General features: G+C 40.5%; 1 protein-coding gene across 1 annotated transcript in view; it reads right to left on the bottom strand.

The window, feature by feature from the left end:
* MCUB (mitochondrial calcium uniporter dominant negative subunit beta) overlaps positions 1 to 14,395 on the bottom strand; it is a 62,228-nt gene extending 47,833 nt beyond the window's left edge. The window contains exon 1 of the mRNA XM_072119315.1: positions 14,197 to 14,395. Coding sequence (XP_071975416.1) covers positions 14,197 to 14,250 — 54 coding nt within the window. The 5' untranslated portion in view covers positions 14,251 to 14,395. The remainder of the gene's footprint in view (positions 1 to 14,196) is intronic.
* Positions 14,396 to 14,630: the final 235 nt, after the last annotated feature.

Raw genomic sequence — 14,630 nt, forward strand, 5'->3', positions numbered from 1 at the left:
TTTGCCAAAAGTCGCTTTTTGCGTTAATATTTGCGTTTTGTAAATGCAAATGTTAAGACAATGTAATCAGGCAAATCTCTCCTCAGCTGTTGAACATGTGAACGCAGCCTAAAAGAAAAGACTAGAAAACATTAAAAGAGTCTACCAATATATACAGTATATTCCGGCGTATAAGACGACTTTTGAAGACAGAAAAATCTTCTGTCTTCTCTGGGGTCGTCTTATACGCCGGTAATCCCGACCGCCCGCCGTGTATTCACTGCGGCGGTCGGGTCGCGCTGCATGGAGAGGGCTCACGGGCTGAGCCCTCTCCATAGCCGGTAAGTCTTTGCTGCATATCGCGGGTGTTTTCACAGCGTGGAAAAGATAGCAGCGCATGGGCGCCGCCATCTTACCTGGGATCGCCGCTCCCCGATCCGTCTCCATGGTAGCCTCGGGTCTTCCGAAGACTCGAGGCTATTTCGTTTTAACCCTTTCATTACAATGTGCTGATTGCACATTGTAATGAATGAGGAGGAAAATCCCCATATACTGCCATACCGTAGTATGGCAGTATATGATAGGATCGATCAGACAACCTAGGGTTAAAGTACCCTAGGGAGTCTGAAAAATAGTATAAATAAAAATAAAAAAAAGTTAAAAAAAAAAAAATTATAATAAAAAAACCTAAAATTTCAAATCACCCCCCTTTCCCTAGAACTGACATAAATATAAATAAACAGTAAAAATCATAAACACATCAGGTATCGACGCGTCCGAAAATGCCCGATCTATCAAAATATGATAACGGTTTTTCAATGCGTTTAACGCCGTAACGGACAATAGCGCCCAAAGTCGAAAATGGCACTTTGCCATTTTGAAAAATATAAAAAAAATCTATAAAAAGTTCTCAAAAGGTCGTACAGTCCTAAAAATGATATCATTGAAAATATTATCAAATTTCGCAAAAAATGACACCACCCACAGCTCCATACACCAAAGTATAAAAAAGTTATTAGCGCCAGAAGTTGGCAAAATCAAAAAAAATATTTTTGTACAGGAGGTTTTCATTTTTGTAAATGTATGAAAACATAAAACCTATATATAAATTTGGTATCCCCGTAATCGTACCGACCCAAAGAATAAAGTAGACTTGTCATTTGGGGCGCTCAGTGAAAGACGTAATATCCAAGCCCACAAGAAAATGGCGCAAATGCGTTCTTTCACCATTTTCATTGCATTTGGAATTTTTTTCCAGCTTCTGAGTACATGGCATGGAATATTTAATAAAATAAAAATTTAAGGTACAGTATGGTAACATTTACAGTAAAATGGACGATGGTAATGTTGTTGTTGTATGCCTTATGTTTATGAGCGACAGTTTTCCTGCTATATACCTGCATGTCATAAGAATTTAAATTATAAAAAGGACCATGTTAAATTCAAATCTGTTTTTTTTTAAATTTCTACCGGTGTTTTGTATGCGTTGGAAAAGGGGTAGTCTTATACGGCGAATATATCTTAAACTCTATATTTTAAACAGGAAAGTAGGGGGGGGGTCGTCTTATACGCCGGAATATACGGTAAGTAATATCATTCACTGTGTGTAATTGTATAGCAGGTGTCAGAAGTGCAGTTGGCGGCATCACAATCATTCTCACCAGCAACCAAGAAAATGACAAAAATAAATAGCTGCCAAGTATAAGTGCCATTTATAATACACATTTACTATGGGAAATTCAGTTTCACTTTCGGCCTGATATTCAATCCACTTCTTCAGAAACATTTTGTATCTGTACTCTTTGCATATGTAATGAATATGCTGTGGATATTTGTAATTTTCTGCTTAATAGGATCTGAATTTCCACATTTGGATGTCTTTCGTGTTTTTTTCAAGGTGTTCATTGTTGTGTTGGATGTTGTGTAGTGTCCTGGCAGGTGGCTGCAGAGATGTGTTTAGTCACAAATGTGACTTCAGTGGGGGTAAAGAAATACTATTATTGTGTCTTATTTATAGAGAATGTACCTGAAGTTTCGCAGATACAAAGCAGCAGAGAGTGTCCAGTATTGACCCTAGAGAGTTGTATATCTAGACCGGTGTGTGAGTAGTTAATGGCAGCAGGATTGTGAAAAATGCCTTCATATCCGTGAATTGAAGCTGGAATAGGAGCACTGTGGTGCTACCCCTTTGAGTAACTGCAGTAGTATGCAAACAAAAGTCTGTTGCAGCAGTGACTCATAGCAGTTTTGTGTAGAGCTCTCACACACACAGTGAACCAGGTCCCACTACAATTCTGGAATATAAATGTATTAATTTTGAGGCAGCACAGTCCTGTTGTCACAAATTACACACAAATGTATGGGTTAACATAGATCTCCAGTGCTCCTAACCAATACTGTCTGCAACTTTATATGGTCAAACTTCTGATAGATTCCCTTTAACACACAAATATCTCTACCAACAAAAGCCCCACTGGACCCATATGTCTTTTTAGTCCCATATATTATTATATTGGCAATTACCTCACAAATTTCCAGTAGGCGTTACACATCATGGAACAAATAGGACCTATCTATTGCTGAGACCAGTTACCACCATTGAGAGTAAGGTGGCATCTGGGCTATTTAGCAGGAAACCAGTAGCTTCAATGACTTCTACATCACCATTTCATTGCTGAGAATTAAAGGAAATAAGAGCCCCTCTATGCTGAAGCTTCACAGGCTGTTACACGGTGCAGAAGTCCCCTCCCGCTGCTCCCTCTGCATTCCCCCCTCCCTCTGTTTGATGCATTCTCACCCAGTGGTAGAGGTATGTGAAGCTGCAACACGGAGGGGTTCTGGTAAAGCCCCTCAGATCTTTTCTGGTTCATTAGCATAATTTTAAAAGTTGATCTTTAGAAGGAAGCCAGCCATGGATATTAAATATAATACCATTACCACAGTCATGGAGCATGGATCCATTAGATCCTGGTTTATCATGCTTGATTTTGCATACTTGCAATGCAGATGTAATGGACTTCTGAAACCTGTCTTTAGTGAAAATCAGGTCCCTGGTGATAGGTTCCCTTTAAGGTTTATTATACCAAGTGTGCATCATAATGGACAGATGGCAGTTTTTCACACTCCTGGCTTTGGGTTAAAAAATTGGTATGTGAAAACCTAAGCTTGTGTCCCTTCCCTAAGTTTAGAGGTATTTGCAGTCTACTCATGAAAACAGTAGACACTAGCATAATCTCTTAGAATTTTACCTCAGCTATATTTAACAAAATGGCACAATATTCCTGTGACATCTAATACAGAACAACAGCGGACTTGACATTTTAATCTGCTGCTCAGGACTCCATAATGTGAGGGATTCAATCCAAAGAGGAATTTGTGGCGAAAGTACAAAATAGCTGTTCCCTCCCTAACATTGCCTGAGTAACTTGATGGAGCGAGAAGAACTGCAGAGTCCATATAGGCTGCAAGACCAATCCCACCGTCTCCAAACTAAAACTCCTGTCATGCAATCTCCAGCAATTGCATCATTGTGACAGAAATAATGGATATGCTTTCTAATGGAGGAATTTTTACTGTCCTGTTGATAAAGAAAACTTAACAGCTTTCTGCCCAGGCATTTGAAGGTTTTAAGAACAAACCTACAGCACCTATTCTGTAAGTAACCCGAGGACTGCCTGTATTGGTTAAAGGACCTTTTTCATTTTTAGCTTTTTTGGGGGTTAAAGTGACAAAAAGCAGAAAATTGCTATGTTTAAATTATTTTTCAATTTGTGTGCTTTGAGATATATATATATATATATATTTATAGTGTAGAAAGGGATTTTTTTTAATTTGGTAATATTGTTTACTTCTAAATTTGAAGTATATTTTGTATGTGTGTTTTTTTACTGTAACGGACAGTATGGCAGTACTGGCACATTGTAACAGATCTTCTGTAATTCCACAGGCTGTCATGGGAAGCGAGGCACAAATCCAATATGGGGGTGCTAACATGCCAGCTTTTAATCTAGGGGTTAACATCCAAGTTTGGTGTGCTACCAATATACATATTAATACATCACACACTGGTGAGGTGTTAACCATCGACTGTTCAGTTTTAACAGTCACCATCAGTAGCGAGTGCACCCATGACCATGTCCCCCTTCATGCCCCTCTATACCCCCTTGGTGTTAAGCTGGTGTAAGGTAGATAATAATCAGAAAACTGCTGTAAAAGCCCTGATAAATCTCCTCCATTGTGTATATACATCATAGATCGTGTAAACTCATAAATGATTCCCAATTTGCACCCAATTTTCATATGGCTCTGTTTGTTTAATACATGCGCGTTTCTCAGATGGGAGGACACCAGACGCTCACCGGACATGGACACGGGACACGCCATACATGTATACAGTGGGAACAAAGTATTTAGACAACTTTACATTTTTTTTCACTCTGCGTTTCATTGCAGCCAATCGGCAAGATCAAAAAAGTTCTTTTTTTGTACATTTTTGCTAATTTATCAAAGCAGAAAAACTGAAATATGCTTTGTGCAGCGTTGCGTAATCTGTATGCGCTATATAAATAAAGGATTATTATTATTATGGTCATAAGTACTCAGCCCCTTTGATCACTATTGAGTAGAAGCAGCTTTTGAGCTAGTACAGCCATGAGTCTTTCTGGGAATGATGCAACAAGTTTTTCACATCTTGGTTTGGGGATCCTCTCCAGTTCCTGGGGGACTGGGCCAGTCAGGAATGATCACAGAGTTGTTCTGAAGCAACTGCTTTGTTATATTAGCTGTGTGCTTAGGGTCATAGTCTTGTTGGAAGTGAAACTTCAGCCCAGTCTGAGGTCCAGGGCACTCTGGAAGAGGTTTTCATCCAAAATATCTCTGTACTTGGCCACATTCATCTTTTCTTCAATTGCAACCAGTCTTCATGTCCCTACAGACATAGCATAATGCTGCCACCATGTTTCATTGTTGGGATTGTATTTGGAAGGTGATAAGCAGTGCCTGGTTTTCTCCACCAAAAAGTTAAATTTTCGTCCCATCAGACCAGAGATTCATTTTTCTCATAGTCTGGGACTCCTTCATGTTTTTTTTGCGCTGCTCGCCTGGCCCCTCTCCATAGACAATAGTAGCCTCACGGCCGTAGATATGTTCGGGGATGGAACAGGCTCTATCTTTTTGTGGCTACAGTTCGTTGAGCACAATGTACCGAGACTGTGCACCATAGCCGTCTATGGGGGATGTTTGTATGGCCGCAAGCTATGGCCGGTGGTCGTGTGCATGAGCCATTAGACCTCATGATTCTCATGTGTTCTTACATGTACTGTGAGGTCTTATATAGACAGGTGTGTGCCTTTTCTAATCAAGTCGATTCCAGTCATATCTTATGGTCTGAATACTTGATATTTCAGTTTTGCTTGTGAATAAATTTTAAAAAAAAGGTTGGCAACATCAAAGATATAAACATGAGAAAAACTAACACAAGCGAATATTCGATACATTTAAATTTCCCCAAGAATGATAGAAACTTCGAAAAATGTTGCAGTGAGATCATTGCTTGGTTTCTTAAGAGACATCATCCATCTAACTAGATTATACGGTGAAAGATCCACTAAACATGACACAGTAGAGAATGGAAAATAGTTCATAGAAACCAGGGGTATGATGGCAGCGTTATTTATCATCAGACCATGACCTGAAGGTATGCAGGAAACTCTAGAAAGAAGTTCTAGTTTACACCCACACAATACTTACAGAGCAGGTAAACTCATGTAACTTAACAACGTACAATACAGATGTGCTCCTTAAAAAAAAATAAGAAAAATCTATATAACAAATATATTATACAAAACTGAAGGAAAATTATGAACCTCATGTAATGTTTTACTAATGGACAGATATAAGTAATCACTTCTGGTTCCTTATATCATAATAAAGTTAAACCACTTATTAATTCACAAGCTCTTAATCACAATCCTCTTAATAATGCGTTTGCTACTCAATAGTCCTCAATATTTATGAGCTTGTGGGGGTTGTCCTAATTAATAGGAGCAAGATCATTGTGTAGTCCTGTGTGAATATATCCTCACATGAGTAAAATAACAGTATTTTAAAGGAAATCTACCATTTGTGTTCATGCATTGTGAACCAAACATACCTTGAGAATGCTGTAGCTACACTGAGGCAGAAACATATCTTGTTTAATCCCTGAGCCTAGAGTTTTGCTGAAAAAACATTTATAAAATTCAAAAACTTTGGAAAGCTGGGTGCCTAGATAAACACATTACACACAGAGCAACCTCAACTGTTGAGACAGGACTAATCAACCGGAGCTGGATAACTCATATACAGCAGCTGGGAGATGGTGCAGCGATTGATTGCTTCTGCCTGTCAGGGACAACACAGTAATTATGCCCAGCTTATGCTGGGCAGCCACAGAAGCGAGGAAGACTCATTATCATAATTTTATAATTATTTTTTCAGCAATTCCACTCGGCTCAGAGATTAAACAAGATATGTTTCTGCATCAGTGTGACTACAGAATTTTTAAGGTATGTTTGGTTCACAACGCATAAAAACAAATTGTAGATTTCCCTTAAGCTTAGTTCATAAATTGAATATTTTCTAAAGCATAGAATAAAAACTCAAGCAAGATCATTGTAAAAGAGCATTGATCTAAATTAGAAAACACTTTCAGATACCTTCAAGTTACTGGTGTTAATCTGGCACCTTGTGCTAATTTCCATAATTATCTGACAAACCCCATTTAACTGGTGGCCTAACTTTCCAGTTTTCACTGACCTTGCAAAAATGTTGTGTCGTTGCAAAGTGACTAAAACCCTCCGGCAGCAGGTTGGCCAGATGAAGGACAAAGGGGTTACTATCGGCCATAACAAGATAAACCAGGATTTCTAAAATATGGCATTGTTACAACATCACAAACTCCTTCAAGTCCCACAAGAAGGCTGGTCACCCTAGAATGCAAGTGTGTATCACAATCAGAGGTCGCATTAACGTCTCACCATGTCTCATAGACACATGACAAGGCGTCATTACCCCCCAAAATAATAACCATGCATAAAAGAACGCTTGGCAATGATTCCCCTGTAGCGCGCAGGTCGATCGGACCGGCAGAATACTTGTAGAAATTCCACTGCACTCCTGTTTCAGTATTTGATGGTGCCAAAATAGGGTCCCAACCCAGTATGAAAGTAAGGATATAAAAGATGGCACTTAATCCAATTTTGATGCTGTGGATAATATATACAGTATCATTAATAGATGCACAAAAATTAATTAATAATTAATAGATGCACAGAAATTAATTTCTATGCATCTATTAATGATACTGTATATATTATGCACAGCACCTGAGGAAGGTCTTTTTGACTGGAACGTCATGTATATGTATGGATTGGTGTGTGGATTGGTTCAAGAATAAAAGCATTTATTTTCAAAATTGGATTGAGTGCCATCTTCCATATCCTTACTTGATCAGTCCAGCACAGGCTGCTATCCTGCAAAGGAGGGAAATATAAGCAGCAGGATAGGTTAGAATTGTGAGAAGGGAGGAGGCCGCCTCCTCGTCGCCATCTGCTTCTGGGGATCATGATCATTCAAAGCAGGGTAAGAGGGTGAGAAACAGCCGCCCCTGGCCCGGTATGTCCCTATATGGTACCGGACACAGTGTAAAGTCATGAGTCAGCAGAGACTGCACAAGTCACACTGTGCGGCTTCTGCTCCTCCTATAACTATATAGTTCACTTAGCCAGAAGCGGAGAAGGTTCACCAGAGAAAATACAAAATCACAGGAAGTCCCTGTCCACATAGGTGTCCCAAAAAATGCCTATAAACACATTCCCATTGGGGAACAGTGATCCTATGGGATGTTTCCATAAGATCACTGTTGTATGTGATCTGTATAAAAGAACAGTCCATAAAAAAGAACACACAAATTAGGGGAGGGGGTCGCTGGTTGCCGTTGCCAGCCACAGTTTGTACTGGGGTAATGGCATCAGACACAAGGGGAATCAGGGAGGTGGTGCACCGGCGACAGGGTCAGTCATAGTCTGGAGGTTGAACTTTTTGAGGAGACAGAAAAATGTTGAGTACTCCTTGCTTACTGCAAGATGTAATATTACTTTTACTGCCGCAATTTGTTATTTCAGCACAGAAGACACTGGTTGTAATGATTTTCTTGTATTAATGGCATCTAATAACATTATATACGGCTATGAGTTAAATATTCATACTCCTCCTCGGATAAAAATACTCCTCAAAAATATTAGCATTATTACTCTTCTGAAAAATTGTCAGTGTGACCTCTGATCAGAACCTTCTTTAACCCCTTAAGGACGCAGCCTGTTTGCAGGTTAAAGCTCGCAACTTTTTTTTGAAATTTGACCAGTGTCTCTTCCTGTGGTAATAACTTTTGAACACTGTTACTTATCAAAGCGATTCTGAGATTGTTTTTTCCCCACATGTTGTACTTCATTTTAGTGGTAAATTTTGGCTGATAAGTTTTGCGTTTATTTACAAAAAAAAGAAAAAAATGATGAATTTTTAGAAAAATTTGCCATTTTCGAAATTCAAAATCACCGCGTTTTCAGGCAGATAGATTTACCACCTAAATAACTTGCAGAATAACATTTCCCATTTGTCTACTTTACATTTTCATAATTTTTGAAATGTTTGGATAATTTATTTTGACGTCACGCGGCCTACAAATCGAATAGCGATTTTCCGTATTTTCGGAATTGACTATTTTGGGGATAAATACTGTTTGAAATCAAATTTTACATATTTAGCAACAAAACCCCCTATATAACCAACCCATTTTCAAATCTGCACCCCTCAAACTATCAGAAACAGCATTTACAAAGATTGTTAACCCCTTGAGATCTTCATAGTAATTGAATCAAAATGGCGGTGAAATTTAGAATGGTCAAATTTTGTCGGTTATACGTTCATTTAGCCCTAAAATTTACACATTTCCAAAAGATAAAAAGAGAAAACTCACTATAAAATTTGTTCTACAATTTCTCCTGAGTGCAGCGACCCCCCACATGTGGACATTACTTGTATTATGGGGGCACAGCGAGGCGCAGAAGGGAAGGAGCACCCTGCAGCTGTCAGGATTTTAGTTTTCTGGTTGCCCCCTTTTGAAGGCTATAAAATTTTCGCTTTTCCGTTATTGGGGTCATGTGATGGCATTTTTTTTGCGGGACGAGATGCTTTTTCCAGTGTTACCATTTTGGGGTTGGTATCACCTATTGTTGAAAATTTTGGAACTTTTTTTGAGGTCATGAGTAGAAAAGCATCAATTCTGTACTGGATTTTTTACTTTTTTTTTTTTTTTGTGTTCACCGTATAGCCTAATAATCATGTTATCTTTATTCTATGGGTCGATACGATTACGGGGATACCAGACATGAATATTTTTTCTTATGTTTTACTAAATTTGCCAAATAAAACCCTAATGTGGGGAAAAATCTATCATTTTTGCATCGCCGTCTTCCAAGTGGCATAACATTGTTACGTTTTTGGCTACAGAGCTGGTTGATGGCTTGTTTTTTGCGGGACATGTTGTTCTTTGCAACAATAGCATTCTGGAGTACATATGTTTTGTTGATCACTTTTTATTGCATTTTTAGTGGGATATAATAGGTAAAAATCATAATTTTTGGCGGGTTTTTGGCGTTTTTTTTTTTACGGCGTTCATCATATGGGTTCAATAGTTATTTAGTTTTATTCTATGGATTGTTACGGACACGGTGATACTATATATGTGGGGTTTGTGTTATGATTTAGACTTTTTTGAGCGTTATATGTCTCTGTATATGTTTTGGGGGTTATGGGCATTTTTAGTGATTTATCAAGTAATTTTTTATTGAAAAACATTTTTTTTTACATTTTTTTACATGATCCACCATGGGATATGAACAAGCAATCATCTGATTGCTTGTTCTTGATAATACTCTGCAATACTAATGTATTGCAGGGTATTATCAGTGCCAGCCTATGCAGATGCATAGGCTGACACTTTGCCTTTAAGATGACGTCACAGACGCCATCTTAAAGGTAAACCCTCCAGGCTTTTCTGGGGTCCCGATCGGACCCCAGAGGAGCCAAAACAGCGATCGGCCCCCCCGAAAACGGTGCGGGGGGGCCGATCGTGGGGTAAAGACCCCCAGAAGGCAGGTTAAATTCCGCGGTCGCGTTGACCGCGGCATTTAACGGGTTAAACACCCGCGATCGGAGCCCACTCCGACCGCGGGTGTTAGCCGGGGATGTCAGCGGTAAATTACCGCTGAAATCCCGCGGCTAACGATGCCGGTTCGGCTGCTATACAGCGCTGAACCGGCATCGGCTCTGCGCAGTAGCTGTACTGCGCTGAGCGCTAATCGCGGGACTCAGCGCAGTACAGCTACGGCGCAGAGCGCTAAGGGGTTAACAACACATGCTTCCTTCCTTGCATTCATCACTCAATCAGCCAGCAATTTTAATGCAATGCCCCTGTCATACAGCAAACCAGGTAAAGCAGTTCCTTGAAACAGAAAACATTGAAACAATGAAGTGGCCAACCCAGAGGCCTGATCTAAACCCAATAGAAAACCGCTGGAAAATCTATAGTGACTAAATTATGGCCAAGAAAAAGAGTGGATCAGTGTGAGAGACTAGAGACTGAACACATTCAAAGCAAAGGCCTGTACACTCCCTACTGATTGGCGACTGCTGTAACCTTCAGAAAATGTACATATATACTCGAGTATAAGCCTAGTTTTTCAGCACAAAAAATGTGCTGAAACCCCAAACTCGGCTTATACTCGCGTGAAAAAAATATAGGTTTTACCAGGTTTTTGTGGTAAAATTAGGGGCCTCGGCTTATACTCGAGTATATACGGTACTTATAATATTTCTCTGTGCTCAGTCATTGCAGTTGTCTAATTACGATCATTACATTTTTTGTAAGATAAAGGTTTTATGTTGATATACTAGGTTTTTTTTTGTAAAACACTAGGGGCATAGTGTATCCCTTACAAAAAAATTCCATTAAATGTTGAGCAATTGAGATTACATTATTTCTAAAAAAAAAAAATCACACATTGTTCTCCAATTCATGCAGAGAACTGAAATGGCTGCAAATGCTGGTTGAAACTTAGCATCCACCTCATGTATTACATAATATTGTAGAGTTATTTTTGAATGTTTTGTGCAATAGAGATAAACAATACTATGTAAAAATGCTGTGTACTTTGTGATAGTATATACATTTATTATGCGGAATGCTCCATTGTTTGCATAGTTGCTCACAGGCGGCAATGCTTTGAAAAGAAATATTGCAGACATAATTCTCTCTACACAGTCTCAGTAAATTGTCGGCAGCTTCCTGTGCTTGTTGTGGTCAGGACTGTGCAGAATACAAATTACTTATAAAAGATGCCTCACCCCAAAACATAATAAACTCATAAAAAAACGCTAAGATTCTCAAGGCAAACCCACAAAGTACACAATAAATGTGCTGAACAAGCATGCCTGACATTTGCAGTTACAAGATCATACCTATAGCCAGTAATAAAATGTGCACAAAATCCCAAAAATGAAGAGTATACACAATAGGGCAAAGTGAATAACTTTTCAGGCTGGTTGTTACTAGTGGTTTATGACCCAATGTGGCTTGTGGTATTCAAAACGCAGTTTATTTAAAGAACTTTAAATTAAAGGGGTTGTCCGGAGTTTATAAGTTTTCCCTTATCCACGGGATAATAATAATAATTCCTTTATTTATATAGTGCACACAGATTATGTAGCACTGCACAGAGCTTGTCAAATCGGTCTCTGTCCCCAATGGGTCTTACAATCTAATCAGCCTACCAGTATGTTTTTGAAGCATGGGAGGAAATCGGAGAACCCGGAGGAAACCCATGCAAACACGGAAAGATCATTCAAACTCTTTGCAGATGTTGACCTGGGACATGAACCCAGTTCCCCAGTGCTGCAAGGCTGTAGTGCTAACCACTGAGCCATGGTGCTGTCCATAGGGGAAAACAAGGTGATCGTTGAGGGTGCAACTGCTGGAACCTCACGATCATGAGAATGGGGATCCCATCCTCACTCATGGATGGAGCCGCAGGCTGGACATGCCCGCTGCCACTCCATTCTATTCTATGGGCGTGCCTGGAAGAGAGGAGACCTTTGCTCAACTATCTCTGGCACTATATTTAGTGATTTGACAGATAGAATGCATGCTCGGCCTGCCACTCCATACATTAGTGAAAACGGGATCCAAATTTTGCAGATCAGGGGGGTCCCAGAAGTTAAACTCACACCGATTACCTTATTGCCTATGCCAGTGATGGCGAACCTTTTAGAGACCGAGTGCCCAAACTACAATCCAACCCATCTATTTAAATGCAAAGTGCCAACATGCCAATTCAAACGTTAACATGCTGCTGCATGTTTTGTCACAGCTTTTAATTGTATCAGTGGCTTAAGAACAACAATACAGTTGAAAGAAAGATGAGACATTCATTTTATCATTGTAGCTTTCTTCCAGGGTCCCATGAACAGGAAGAATCAGGGGGCCTAGAGCAGGAGCTCCAATAATAATGCAGCATTGTCTGCTCCTCCTTTAGTCCCAGGCAGCTAAGGTTGTATAGCTTCAAAATAGCCCTGATCACATCTCATCCTGGATGGCCAGGGACAGCAGGAGAAGGTTTTGAGTCCGGCCTGCAAACTCTGTGCTGGGGTGATGGCGTGGCTGCCCACAGAAAGTGCACCGAGTGCCACCTCTGGCACCCATAACATAGGCTCGCCACCACTGCTCTGGATTCTGCATAACGTTCGAGCTTGAGACAATCCCTTTAAATGGGTTATATGATCACAGACATTCATGTGGTACAGCTCCTAAGACATCAACCAAACAGCTAATTTTACCATCGCAAACCATGGCCAGTCCATTTCCTAACATTATCTGATGAATGGTAAAGTCAGTGAGCGATTAACTATCTTATTACTAAAGCTCCAATCACAAAAATTGGGCCATATGTCCCCAATTAAATTAAAGGACGACTATGAAGGCATATTACTGTTCCATTGAGAGTCTAAGAGCAGTCTGCATCATCTGCATAGACTTTAAATGGAGAGTATATCTAATATTGACATTTTCCAGCATTAAAATAGCGGAATGGGACCCGTGGCAGATTAAGACTCCCGTGGGCTGTGGGCTGTATGAATATTATAGCCCCTACAAGTCTGAATCACTTCCTACATATGGTACTAAATTCAAGATTCTTGGGGGATGCAGAATGCGTCCCTTCTTTCTGCTTCCAATCTGAAACATCTCTAGTGTACATGTGTATTGAGAGCAGGAACAGACGTACAAGAATTTCATGGGTGATGGTCCTTCTGAGTATATCATTTGGTGGGTGGTTTGGGATTATAATCCACTACTGCATGGGGCTATGCCTATATGTGACATCACAGGGCCATTGACCAGTTTTTATCCACGGGATATAACTAAAGCTTACAATGACAGCAAGCAGAGATCTAGAAATCTGTGAGGTATTGATACAGAAAGTATATTGAAAAGCTGTATAATTTCTCCTTACACAAACAATACATTCGGAAACCAGACAACCCCTTTAAAGTATTTACTAAACAGACAAAAAATTTCATTTCCTCTATAAAAAGAAACCATTGTGATGCGGTTTTTGATCTCCTGTTCTAAAACTGGCTCGACTAAGACATACAGGGAGAGCTCATCTGTATCCTTTCCCATCCTACATATATGGTCCCATTCCAATTCTAAATAGTATTATAATTCGGGCTCTCCCCTGCCAGTGACTTTATACTGGGAATTGCTTTTTATGCAATTTCCTCATATGTATGGAATAGTGGCTCCAATGCAAACCTTCCCTGCGGTGATCAGGAAAGACATGCTGGAAAGTGATCCTGATGCCAAGGCAGGGGCACTGTGCCCTGGCATTACTTGTATGGCAGCTATAACACACAGGACAGGAGCAGAAGAGCCATTACCAGATGAGTCATATCATGGGAGGAAAGAACACGGTATGGGATGCCAGGCTGGGCTGTGGCACCATGGGATGGCAGGGAGTAAACACAGCGCCGATATGGGCGGCGGTATAAAGTAGTCAGCATGGGCGCTGAGGAAAGTCTGTACAGCCACAGCCGGACTTTGTAGGGTCCCTGTGCCAGTCTCACCTGGTAGGCAGCAGCCAGAGGAAGTCTCCTCCACAGCTCCCGGAGTGCGGGCATCCTCCTTCACACACAGCCAGCTCTCCCGCCGCTCATAGCACAAGTTCCCGGCTCCCAGCAGCCGCCGATGTGGATGAGGCGCAGCACTTCCTCCCTGACACTTCTCACAGCCTCCTCCCCCCTCCGCTCTCAGCCGCTGCAGGCGCCCACTCGGCGGCTAGGGGGCGCAGCGGGAAGAGGTCACCGTGAGCAGACGCTTTCATCAGGCTGCATTCATGTAGAACATGGAAATACGAGAAAATACTTTACTTTACACAGCTCTGTGATTCATAGTACATTATGCTGTACATACCTTCCAGAATCATATGTGTTTCATCAGAATGAACCCACCAGGGGGCGTAAAGGCACTTCCAGAAGATTTTCAACTTGCACACTGACCC

The sequence above is a fragment of the Engystomops pustulosus genome, chromosome 1 (assembly GCF_040894005.1).
Source record: "Engystomops pustulosus chromosome 1, aEngPut4.maternal, whole genome shotgun sequence".
NCBI lineage: Eukaryota > Metazoa > Chordata > Amphibia > Anura > Leptodactylidae > Engystomops > Engystomops pustulosus.